Source organism: Varanus komodoensis, unplaced genomic scaffold (genome assembly GCF_004798865.1).
Source record: "Varanus komodoensis strain SLA01 unplaced genomic scaffold, ASM479886v1 scaffold9, whole genome shotgun sequence".
NCBI lineage: Eukaryota > Metazoa > Chordata > Lepidosauria > Squamata > Varanidae > Varanus > Varanus komodoensis.
Genome location: NW_025336598.1, coordinates 22,246,914 through 22,260,133, shown reverse-complemented (window position 1 = coordinate 22,260,133; position 13,220 = coordinate 22,246,914). Strand labels below are relative to the sequence as shown.

The 13,220-nt window shown below is 45.8% G+C and overlaps 1 protein-coding gene across 1 annotated transcript in view; it reads left to right on the top strand.

Annotated features, from left to right (window-relative positions):
* The first annotated feature begins 3,075 nt into the window (after positions 1 to 3,075).
* GABRA4 (gamma-aminobutyric acid type A receptor subunit alpha4) overlaps positions 3,076 to 13,220 on the top strand; it is a 61,304-nt gene continuing 51,159 nt past the window's right edge. The window contains exons 1-2 of the mRNA XM_044418027.1: positions 3,076 to 3,158; positions 3,473 to 3,591. Coding sequence (XP_044273962.1) covers positions 3,076 to 3,158; positions 3,473 to 3,591 — 202 coding nt within the window. The remainder of the gene's footprint in view (positions 3,159 to 3,472; positions 3,592 to 13,220) is intronic.

The following is a 13,220-nucleotide window of genomic DNA, read 5'->3' as shown; positions in this document are numbered from 1 at the left end:
CAGCAGCCAGACTAACAACAGGGATCAAAAGGTCTGATAACACCAATATTGACCTGTTTGCGCTGGTTGCCTGTATGTTTCCAACCCCAATGAAGGTGCTGCTTTTGACCCATAAAGCCCTATATGGCTTGGGACCATGATATTTGACAGAATGCCTCTCACAACCTTTATCTACCCGGTCAGTACAATCATGTCCTGACACCTTTCTCTGATTGCTACCTCCAAGGGAGGCTCAGATGCTGGCAACAAGAAGAGCCTTTTCAATTGCGGTCCCTCAGTTATGGAATGAAAATGAGTTCCTTACCAAGGTCGGCCTGGCACCAGCTTTGCTATCTCTTCAGCACCAGGTAAAGACCTCTACTGCAGGGCATTTAATTAGTTAATGGGGCCTCCTGGTTGTTAGACAGGGTTTAACTGGGATTGTTTTAATCTATCATTTTTGTTTTTTATTTGGTTTTAAATTTTATATTGCCAACTTTTATGAAGCTTTATTGTGTTTTAATTGGTATATTTTATATTGTTTTTAAATATGCTGCTGTGAACCACCCAGAGAGCTTCGGGGCTGTAAATATATAAATTATATAATTAAATAATCTAGATGAAGGCCTTTGAAAAATTGATAAAATGAACCAGATTTCAAGGCCAGAATAAGTGTGTGTTTGATCTAAAAGGATTAAGGAGGGCACCTTTATGGGAACAAGTTCTGAAGAACAATCTGGAAGAACTCAAGGTTACCACAGCGGTGAACATCAGATTCCAATTCAATGTAAGAAACACACACACTTTGCGATGAAGTGCCACCTGTATTGGCCAGTGTCACACGTATATATGAAGCACCTGAAGTTCTCCTATCTCTAGCATAGCTTCTCTGAAACTGGTATCCTCCAGATTGGTTGGACTACAACTCCCACTGCAGTCCTGGGGGTTAGGAGTTACAGGATTTTTAGTCCAACCCATTTGGAAGACTGGGGGAGGCTACCTTAGGGAAATTTAGCATCCTGGATAAAATTGGAAGGCTTACCTTCCACATCAAAGGACTTTGTGGTACACAAGGTAGATCCACTGTTTGCACAAAGCATTTCTGCCCAAAGAAATCCAACATCCTTGGTTCGAGATGAAAAATACTTCTAAACAGATCTTGGAAACTGGTGCCTAATCGCTCAGAGTGAGTGTGAGAGAAATTATTTGGGTCACCAAAATCTGGCTTGATTATTGTGAGGAATGGTCAGAAGGTACAGAGTGTATATCTGAGTGCTCCCGGCCCCCGTCTCTTTGCCTCCTCCTTCTCAGATCCCCCCTCCCCACTTTAATTTCATGCCAGGATCTTCGTAGGAAGAGACCGTCTTGTAATCCAAGGAACAAATGTGTTCTCCCCACCCCATTTTTGTTGTGGTTCCGTCTCTCTCTCTCTCTCTCTCTCTCTCTCTCTCTCTCTCTCTCTCTCTCAACAAAAGACAATCAAGACAAATGAAGACTTCATCATCATGATCACAGCCAGGACATCTGGAAAGGAATAGGAAAGGCAGACACACACGCACACACGCACAAGGGAGAGAGGAACTGTGACAGCAAGTCTGCGTCATCCTGGGATGTAGGGTTTCGAAGAAGTGAAAGTGTAGTGCCACCCGAAAGCCACCGATAACGGCTTGATAACGGCACTGAAAAGGCTCCCTTGGGATGGAGCAGGTGGAATTAAGAAGGGAAATTAATGATGCCTATTTGAGAAAGGGCAGAACAGGGAGGCAGTCCATGCTGGACTTTGCAAAATGACATGTCTTCTCAATGGTTACGTACATAACCTCCTCCTCCTCCTCCTCCTCCCCATCAAGAAATTATCTCTTGAGGGTGGTGAGTAAATTTTAATCTGTTTGAAGGAAGAAATTATTGCTGCTGTTGCTGATCAGGTCTTAATCTTCAATCTCGAAGAAGCCTCGTGCCTGTCCAGACTTCAAAAGTCTTTACTCTGGATCCCAGGACTTTTGAAGGTTTGTGTGGTGTAGTCAATGACACCACACTCTGCACATGGTCAAAAACACTCTTTCCTATAATTGTCTATGTTCCAGGGCATAAGTCTTGGACACTTGTGAAAAGACTTCCTGGGCAGCTTCACATTAAATCCTGGGGTGGAATCCTTCGGAGATCTTTACACTGTAAAGAAAGAGGCATTGGAATGGCACGACCAGCCTTCCAACCAGGAAGTCCTTGTTTCTAATTCACCGCGGGAAGTGAGCAGGGTGAGGTTAGCAGGAAAGGCACTCTGTCTATGCGCAGAGGCGCGCAGTTACAAATAATAACGGCTCGGCAAGTTTCGAGGGTGAGTCTCAGCGTTCAGAACACAGATTCGAAGGCTGACTTTTTGGTGGCGTGGCCAGGTGAAGTCCAGGAGTTGCAGGAGCCTTGCCTTACCGCGTCCCACCTTGCTGGCGACAGAGAAAGACAGAGAGAAAGAGAGTCCACCCACTAAACTAACTAAAGAGTAGGCAAAATCCACCCCGCGATCAAATGCCAACCCCTCTCCTTCTCCGGTGGGGCGGGGACAGACGGGAGGGGGGTAGGAAGGGGTCGGAGAAAAAGGAAGAGGAGGGTTTGCTGGAAGGCTGTTGCCCCCTAAAGGGGAGGAAAAGGGACTCTGCGGAGGGGAACTTGGCGGGCGCGCCCGGTTTCTTCTGTGCCACGCGTTTGGCGCACAGCAGTCCCGACGAGATGTAGGCTTGCGCGGCCGGGGCTTTGGCTCAAGGGATCGGGTCCCCGGCCCGGCCCAGCCCAGCCCAGCCCAGGTTCGCCCCCTCCCCTCGGCTGCCCCCCCATCTGCCCGGCTCCTTCGTCGCTCGTTCTCCAGGCGGGCGGGCGGGCGGGCGGGCGCGTGCGGCTGCAGAGCGTGTGCGCCGGTGGTGGGATCGCTTCCCTCTCCCGCTCCCTCTTCTCTCCACCCCGCTCAGCTTCTCCATCTCTCCCCCCACCCCCACGCCCCACCTCCCCGCCTTTCCTCTTTCGCGGCTGTGTGATCCCTTCTCTGGACAAGGCGTTTGGCGACGGGGGAACGTGCAACCAGGCTTGGAAGTATGGCAAGCAAAGATGGTTTCTGCCAAGGAGCCAGCGATCGCTATGACTTCGGGTCTGTCTGTCACCTTCGTACACTTCCTGTGTCTGACAACCTGGTGAGTAGTAGGACAGTATCTTGCGTCCCCCCCCCACCCCCGCCCCCAGGGCCTCCCTCCGATTTCCTTGTGCCCTGACCTGATGCCCTGGATTTGGGTGGCTGCCCAGAGAAAAGAGAGAGAAAGAAGGAGAGTGTGTTGGAGAGATGAGTTACGGGGGAGGGGGGCGAAATCGAAGCTACACGATTGCCTCCCCCCTCCCCTTTCCCTGTGGCCCTTTTATGTCTCGCTTTTTAAAATTCCCGATCTTTTTTTGCCGCCCTTCCCCCCGCGTTCCCAAATCACAACCGTGCCTTTTACGCCTCGCTTTGCAGCCTCACCGTGCTCCCGGGACAGCTCAAAAAGGAGGAGAAATTATGGCCGGAGAATTTCACACGCATCCTGGACCGTCTCCTGGATGGTTATGACAACAGGCTGCGTCCTGGATTTGGGGGTATGGTTACTGTGTACGGTCCCTGCTGTCTGTGATGAGTCTGCCTGTGTGTCTTATCTGTGGGGGAAAAATCCGCCTAGGTATGCTTCTGTGCCTTTCGAAACAAAACAAACAAAAACACCAAGTAATGATGATCGCTTTCTCATTTTAAATAATTGCTCTCATTTTGTTGTTGACAAATCACGTTAAAACCCTCTTGCTTTTGCTCCAGCCTCTGATCCCTTTGATGGGAAGGAGGGGAGGAGGGGAAAGGGGAGGGGGAGGGAAGAAAGAGTAGATGTACTTATCCTGGCCATCCCACACCTCCCCCGCCACAAAAAGACGACGTCCCTCCCCCCCCCCCCCCCCCCCCCCCCCCCCCCCCCCCGCTCCAGCCACTCCAAATTGTGGCACCCAAGGCTGCTCTTTCGAGGCTCGGAAATGCCAAAGCCACCCACTGCTTTCTTGCACATCTGCCAAGAGCAGTTTCCTGGGCCCTGGCAGAAGCCAGCTGTGCACATTCCACTACAGGTAAGGTGCAGAGGCAGGAAGTTTTGCATCTCGTAGAACAACTTGCTTGCCCTCTGCGATCCAGCAAGCAGCAAGGCTGCAGCTGCCGGACGGATTCTGTGCCAGCTGGTGGAATCCTCACCCTCTCCGATCCTGCCACGTGAAGCGGAGAAAACGGGGAGTTAGCAGCTGCTTCTTGCCCGCACCCCGCCTGCCCGCCCGCCCGCCCGCCCCATCTGTGGATCGCGTATATCGTGAGATGAGCGAAGTTGGGAGTTGGTTGCTTGGATCCTGCCACGTTGGGGGCAGCAGCCGCTTGGCTTTCTGTCAACGAGGACCAAGTGCAGCTGCCGCCTCTTGATTAAAAACACACCCGCACACTCTGGCACTTGCGTGGCGACAGCGGGGAGAAGCAAAATAAATATACAAACAGAGGCTTGAAATCTTGCACCTGCATCTGACTTGATCTTGGCAACAGTGTTCACAATTCCGCAAATCCCACTGTGTGTGCGTGTGTGTTTTTAACAGATTATAGCAGCAGAAGGGCTAAATGCCCTCTTTCTCATAGCATGCATGCTGCTCACATTTCTTAGATCTAGGAAAGAGATAGAGCCAAGGCTATTTTGTTCTGTTTTTTCAAACAGCAGCTTCTCCTGCTTTTCCTTAATTCCCACCCCTGTTTACAATTATACGTATTTCTTGTTTTGATGAAGAAGGTTTGGTGGCTGAAATCTGAGTCAGTGTAAGGCCAGGTTTGTAGGTGGGGTAGGGATGTTTTCTGCTTGTGATCCAGGGAAGATACAAAAACTCAGCTTCCCCTAACCTAGTGCCCTCCGCATGTGTTGTGATACATACTATAGACACGGGGAATATTTGAAGTCTATAAATGTCATTTATTGTATGTTAGGCTCTTGAAGAAGGACCTGCATGTGATCTGAATCCAATTAGAATCCTTTCCTTTTGTTGAGTAAAACAACATTTTTTATTACTTTGCGCTTTTTGGAATTCCTTGTGGGCCATCCCTTTTGGTTGGCTTTGGACTATAACTCCCACCATCCCCAGATGATGAAAGTTGCTATCCACCTACCAGAGTACTAATTTGGGGAAAGGTGTCCTAGCTTATATTTCAGCCTTACCCAGCCTGGTGCCTCCAGATGTTTAGTACAGCAGCTCCCAGCACTTCTGCCTATTTGCCATGATGCTGGGGTTGATGGGAACTGAAGTTCAAAGCATCAGAACAGCACCAGATTGGGGAAGGCTGTGCTAACAGTAAGAGTCCTCCATCACCCCCCTTTAAGTCTCCCTTTAAGACATAATTTAAGTCTTTCTTGTTGCTGGAGATGAGTATATATCGAAATGCTGGATGACGTGATGAGGAGATTTTGGGGGCTACTTATACCATCAGCATTGAGTGAAGATTGTACCCAGGCCTGTGCTGTGAAAACATCATGCCTCCTTCCTTAAATGGTTTGTTTCAGCATGTCATGCCTGCTGGCACCTATACTGGTTATTTCCACAGATGCTATTAGTCAGGGTATGCCTAAACTTAATGGGAATCAGCTTGGCACTTGGAGTGTCTGCTTCTTTTATCCATCCTTTCAGTGGACTTGGGCTTTCTTTGAGGTCTGTTTAAGCACATCATGTGCAGCTGAACCTAACTTAACCTCACCAAAGCATCAGAGACAATCAGTTATACAGAAGCAGTTTGACTTTCCTAGTCTTTTCCATATGTTCCTGTATTGGGTGTGTGAAGATGTTGCCTGAACACAGATGTATCCACTCATTACAAATATTTGGAGGTGCCTCAATGAGGTGATGTCTTTTGCCTGGCTGGTGTCTGTTCTTAGAAGGTTATGGAAACCTTTGGGAGAGATTTCTGTCGGGGAGAAAGGGAAAACAACCCTTTTTCTGTAGACAGGCTCCAAAGGCCTGCCACTTGCACACACACTCACACAAAGGGGGTTTTGGGCTTGTGTTTCTTGCTGAGCCGCTCCCCATGTTGCATGGCAAATTGCGTTTCAAATTGAGCCAAATTTCAAAAGCAGTTTGGGATAGGACTTGGGAACCTGCTGTGCAAAGTTGATCAGAAGGGGTGAAACGTTCTACTGTGTCCAACTGCTTAAGCACAGCCCAACTCTTTGCATGTTTACTGGGAATAACTCCTACCGAGTTCAGTGGAGCTTGTTCTCTAGTTCATGAGTTTTGGATTGCAGCCCTGGAAGAGGTCCGTTGATATTGTCCCGATCTTGAAAAACTGGATACTGTCTACATGAGCCAGACTACAATTCTCTCCATTCACCTCTGATTCCCTCCAAAATGAGGTTGATGGGGGTTGTAGTCTGACACATCTGGAAAGTACCCATTTGGGGAATGGTGTTCTAGCCCAGCAGTAAGTGGGAAGTAGCTCTCCAGATGTTTTGCATTATGCCTCCCAGAATTCCTGACCATTGGCCATGATGGCTGAAGTATGGAACAAAATCAGATATCATTTGTCAGATATTATTTCAGATAGATATTGGTCTAATCACATGTAGTTTTGTAGTTTTCGCTTCAAACATACATATTTGCTTACTGAGAAATAGTTGTGATACCAGAAGCTCTTGTAGATTTTAGAGTTACAGAATGTTCTGCTTAAAAGTGCTTCTTGATAGTCTATTTTTTCCTTGTTAAAGATCTAAAACATTTAGACAGCTAAAAATAGGATGCCAATTTAAACACAGATTCCTGTAAAGTGACTACGTCTTTGCATTAGCCAATATCTGTGTTCTTAATGGCTGAGAATAAGCTACTTGGGTGTCGAACAAACAGGTGCATCAATTCCTGTCTCCATGATGTGTCCCACTAACCAAAGTTGTCCCGATAAAATACTTTATTGTGCCTCTTTTGCATCTCTTACAGATTGCATAATCACCTGAGAAAGGGGCAGTGAAAGTTTCTAAAACAAATAAGAAATGTGAAATAAAGGGTTTCTTATGCAATGTCTTCGTTCAAATGTCATTGTCTTTTGTGCAGCATCCCCCTTCCCAGGCTGGCCTAAGACATCCTGCTGCAGGTAGCAAAGCCCAATTGCCTCCCTGAGCTCTGGTAGGGCCAACACTTGTCTTGCTGTATTGCTCAGATGCCGTATCCGGCCATAATGCAATCCTTCACCCTGATACAAAATGTTTCTCCCTGTTAAATGCCAGGGTCTGGCCCTGGTAAGATATAGCGACGACAAACCTTTGCTGTCTGAAGGGAGGCTTCCCATGCACAGGGTGGAGGAAGTTGGTTCAGAGTGTTTGGATTCCTTTGGCAAGAGGCACACACTCAACCTTGCCCACCCAGTGCTGTTACGTGTAGGAAGTAGCCCACATCTGCCACTGAAAGCCCACTTGAATCAGAAAACTGGAGCTGAATCTCTTTAAACCAGGGTGAACTTGAGCAATTTTAGCTGACTGGAGGCCCCAGTCATGGGGCATTCCCATGTTTGCATGCCTTTTCCCCTTCTGAAAGGCCATAATGCCTCTCCTAAGGCTTAGTTACTGGCAGAAAGAGCTTCAAGCTAAAATACACTAGAATATTTGGCTCTATCCCTTTTGCCTTAGTGCCACCCACCAATAGAATGTGGCCCTCAAGGGAGCTTTTCTGAAATTGTGTTCGGCCTTTGGACTGAAAGGGATCCAACCCCTCGGTTTAAACTGTGTATGACTTGATGAGTTCATCTGTTGGAAAGGCCAGGCTGCATAAGACTGAGGAGCCTTAGGAGACCCACAGGGTGATATTTTGGTCAGATAATCAGAGGTCCAGATTAAAAGCATTGTTACGCCAGGTTCATGCTGATAAGGGTCTAGTTCTAGACTCTAGATGGAGCAGACCATGAAACTTTGGACTGCTGTACCCTTTCCATTTACAGGTGTACAAAAAACTTTCCCACCCTGGTGCCTTCCTGATGTTTTAGACTACAACTCTCACCATTGGCCATACTGCCTGGGGCTGTTAGGAGTTGAACTTCAAAACATCTGGAGGACACCAAGTAGGGGAAGGCTGCAATACACCTTAACACAAAGAGTGGATGATAGAAAGATGTGCTTGGAAATGCTTCTTTCATCCAGGCCCATTAGTCTGAATGGCAGGAGTAGCTGAAAGACCATCTGAAGGCAAAACCCAGTTAGTCTGACAGTAGCTGTCAAACTAACTGGGCTTATTTATAGAGCACAGGGATGGGCAATATGTTCTTTACCAGATTTTTGGTCTGTCATTCCCATCAGCCCTAGCTAGCATAGCTGATCGTGTGGAATGATAGGATATGTTGCTTACCCCAGTATAGCACTAATGGTATCCCTGGCACTTTACAAATAAAGACTAGACACCAAGGAAAGCAACAGAAGTAGATGTAAATGCGAAGAATGTGTGGACATTTTGAGTATGCCATGTACATGCTTCAACTACACATGGCTTTGTTATTGTGGGCCATTGGGACTCTAAAGGCTTCACAGAACAGGCGAGTTTGGAGGAGTGGTTTGAAGAAAGTAGGGAGAGATCATGCATGCAAATTGGGAGTCAATTTCAGGGAGAAAAAGCAGAATGCTTTTCGGGAGCATTTGGGCAGCTGAAGGTGCTGCATCAGGATAAGTGACGGAATTCTAGTTAAGGGTATGTTGAGATATGAGGGTACAGAGATAATAGTAGCCGAATCATGGAGGCCTTTGCAGAAAAGGACAAGAGACATGTGCAGGATGTTGACACAGTCAGGAAGCCAGTACAGGAATTTAAGAAGAGGCATTACATGGTCAAAGGGGCAAGAAGAACTGAATAATTTCTGTAGCAGTGTATTGGACCAAGGGGAGACAAGGTGGAAGGCCATCTCGGCAAAGTCCTTTGCATTTTGAGATACAAAAATGTTCTATGGCTTCCAGCTGGCTAGGGGATGCTGGGAGTTGTAGGGCATTTTCTCTCTAAACATGCAGAGGGTGGTGCCCTTAATATGTGGAATAGGCCCAGGGCTTGCTGATGCAGGCTTAACAGCAAATTTGTTGCTGCCATGCAGTACAAATGGCCCTGTAAACTAGGAGCTTTGGAAAATACATGGTTCATGAAATGGGGCTTAATTTAAGCTCATATTTGAAACTGAAGGACAATTCATAGCCTTGGAGGAAAAAACCTTTTAAATCTAAGTTGAATTGAACTTGGACCACTTCCTTTTGTTTTTGTTTCTTGCTCCCTAGCTTAAACTAAAAGGTGGATTTTTTTTGCTGCATTTTAAAGCTTGTAATACATAGACTGAACAATGCATTCTGATTTCTGGAGATAGTATCTGTAGCCCTGTGTTTCTTTTTTGGGAGCAATGTTACCTTTTGGCTGAACTAGAAAGAACTAGAGGAGGATGAGCTTAGTAGCACCATCAAAAGCATCTGAATTAATATAAATGGAGAAAGAAATAAAAGGAACACAGTGGTTGGAGTCTATTATTGACCCCTAGCCAAGGAGATGATGAGGATGAAACTTTTGAAAATCAAATCGCCAGAATTTCAAGGAGGGACGATGTCATCGTTATGGGGGACTTCAATTTCCCTGATATCTGTTGGGAGATAAATTCTGTCAAACACAGCGCCCCCCCCCCCCCCAAGAGATTCCTTCCATGTGTTGCTGATAATGTCCTCCAACAGAAAGTGGAGGAAGAACAAGAGGAATCGCTGTCATTGAGCTGATGCTAACCAACAGAGAAGACCTAGTGGACAAAGCAGCAGTTACAGGAACTCTGGGAGAAAGTGACTTTGGCAAACTCGTCTTCGTGATGCTAAAGGAAGCAAAAGCCGAATGTTGCCTTCGGCTTCGAATGGACACCACCGTTTAGGAAAGATGGAGAAAGGCTGGAAAGGGTTTAGAGGAGGGCAACGAAGATGATCTAGAGACTGGAAGCAAAGCCCTAAGAGTAGAACTGAGGTTGCTTTGACACTCATGTGGCCAGAGGTTTGTTCAGCACCACAGCATCATGTGCTGCACCAGCTGCACCGTCCAGGTGAAGCACAAAGGTAGCACCAGCACAGGAACTGTAATGAAGTTTAGATGAAATGCGGTGCGGTGGTCAGAGTATTGGAGGAGGACCCAGGTGGTTCTAGTCTCCACTCCACTGAGCCATAAAGCCTGTGGGATGATTTTTGGTCCATCACTGACTCTCAAATGAACCTACCTCACAGGTTTGCCCTAAGGATAAAGGGAGGAGAAGGAGAATCATGGATACCATCTTGGGCTCCATAGTGGAAAAGTGGGATCAAAAGAACTGAATAACTAACTCAACTATGTACCTTGACCGGACCGATAAAGAACCATTTGCTGACCTGCCTCAGGCAACAAAATGCGTTGGGGAAATCCTGGTTGTTGGCCAAAAGCAACATCTTCTTAATTTTCACCTCTGCAACTCCCCCTGCTGCCTCTGACACCCCCTGCCATGCCCCCAAATAATTGGTTTGAACCAAAATGTAACATGGCTGCAAAAAGGGCAAGTGTTATTTTCGGCTGCATTAATAGAAGTATCTCTTCCAAATCCTGTGAAGTACTAGATCCCCTTTACTCGGCACTGGTTAGGCCTCATCTGAAGTCCTGTGTCCAGTTCCGAGCACGACAATTTAAGAAAGATGTAGACGGGCTGGAAAGGGCTCAGGGGAGAGCAACAAGGATGATCCAGGGAGAGATTGAAAGAACTGGGCATTCTTAGCCTTGAGAAGAGAAGACTGAAGGGACATTGATAGCATACTTTGAAAGACTATTAAAAAGAGGAAGGACAGGATCTCATCTTGATTGTCCCAAAGTGCAGGACATGGAATAACCGGCTGAAGTTAGAAGAAACCAAATTCTGGCTAATTATCAGGAAAAATGTCTTGACAGTTAGAGCAGTACAACAATGAAACCAATTATGTAGAGAGGTCGTGGCTCTCCCACAGTGGAGGCATTCAAGATGCAATTGGACAGCCATCTTAGAGGAATGGTTTGACTTGGTGTCTTGCACAGAGCTGGTCCCTTCCAATCCTACTATTCTATGATTTAATCATGCCACTGTGTGCAAAGATTTATATTTTTGCCATAACCCAAAGTAATATCAATGAATAATAATTAAATATTTACTACCCCAAAGAAAGTAATTTTCTTCCAAGTCTTGGGCTTTTGTTGCTGATGAGTATTTACAGTAAAACTGACCTTTTTAAAGTGGGACACTCACTCCTGAATGCTGATATGGGAAGATGGCACTGAGAGGAGAAAACTTAATGTTAAAAGTATGGTACATGTTGATAAGCAATGGAAGATTTAATATCAGCACTGATTCACTATTTCATTGTATCTACTCTGGAGAACACAGTGGCCAGGGGGATGTGCCAGATTTTGTGAAACACTTGTTTACTACATGAATATTCCTATTGTTTTCTTTGTGGAACTTGGATTCTCATCCACATCCACTTGACCATTTCAGCTCTTATTTCAAAATGTTATATTTAAAATACATATATTACTTACCTACAGAGCTCCCGAGTGGCCAGGAAGCTTAAAAATATAACAGTACCATAAAATTGCAATAAAACATTGCAGTATCTAATAGAATGAAAAAAACTTTTTAGAAAGTAGGAAGCCAATAAAAGTGAATCTAAATCTCACTGCAGTGACCAACTTCCTTCCTAAATGCAAACATCTTTATCAACATTTATTTGTTACATTTATGTTCTGCTTTTCTGCTAAGGAGCCCAATGTAGAGTACATGAAACTCTTCCTCCTTTTCTTTTTGCCATGCAACAGCCCTGTGAGGTAGGTTTTACTGAGAGTCTGTGACTGACCCAATGTCACCCAGTGAGTTTCATGGCAGAGTGGGGATCTAGAACCTCTGTCCAAGCTCTGCAACTACTGCACCACACTGCTTTGACAAATTCTAAAAATCAGGAGTGAGCTGAGCATATGGACTCCTCTGAGCTGCGGGATGCCATCCTTGCAAAAGCACTCGTTTTCATCCCATCACCTACATCTTTGCTAATCAGAATAGGACCTCCTAGATGATTTTGAGGCCTGAGGAGAAACACCAAAAAGGGGAAGATAGATCTGGGCATTTGACCAGTTCAAAAAAAGCTTTTAGTCAAATATGCTGCAACAGTGGTCACGTTTTTCAAAATTACCTTCTTTATCACAACAACAACAAAAATGGTTTCAATACCAACAGGTTTGATGTGCATGCTAATTATAGAAACAAATGACCTATTTGGGGGAAAGTGAAATGTGTAACTATTAGTAACATTAGGTAAGGTTTCTTGCTATCAGTGTGAATCATTCTGTCTTTGGCTTCCATTCTGGAATATCAGAGTCAACACACAGTTACATTTTTAAAATGTTATTAAAATAGAAATAAAGAAAAGTTGCAGCAAGTGTCACCAGAATGAAAATAATTTTAAAGGTCGTTTGTCCGTGTAAGCTGCCAGCTTCTCAGTAGCATTCTTGGCTTCATTGAAACTTTATTTTCCACAGCTTTTTGTAAATCGCCATGGATGGCTTTGGAAAGGCAACACTGAACTAAGATCAAGGCACAGTCTATAACACATACGATTCCCTGCATGCCTCAGCCAGGAGCAGCAGCCGTTTTCCCCTGTCTAAATGTTTGTAGGATCACGGCCTCAGTGAATTATACTGGATAACCTTTGGCCAAGATCAAACAGCAGACAAAAAGTGAATATTCCATTGTCAATATTGGACAGGGAAATGGACCAGTAAGCCAGTCCCTAGGCCTGGTTATTCCCCCTTTCACTTCCTGTTAGGTTATTACATTATGGAAAGTTACTGTGAAACTCATTTTAAAAGTTCAGTGAACAGTGGATTAAAAATTATAGCAAAAGCAAGTTTCTCTTCTCAAGGCCATGTAGAGATGTTGAAGGTTAAAGCACAGCCTTGAAGGGGCTGTGAGCCACTCTTGGCAATTCTGTGTCCTACTAGGACACCTGCAGTCTTGGTTCCTCTTTTCATATCTCAGTCCTGCCGATGCCCCATGGCTGCCCACCTGTGCTGCTAATCCCTGAGGGTTCATTAACCTACCATGGCTTAGCATGTCATGTGGTCAGATCCTAAGTTTGGGGGATTGTGGAGAATGCAGAAAGGAGTTACAGTAGGGGAGGGCCTGTAGCTCAGTGGAG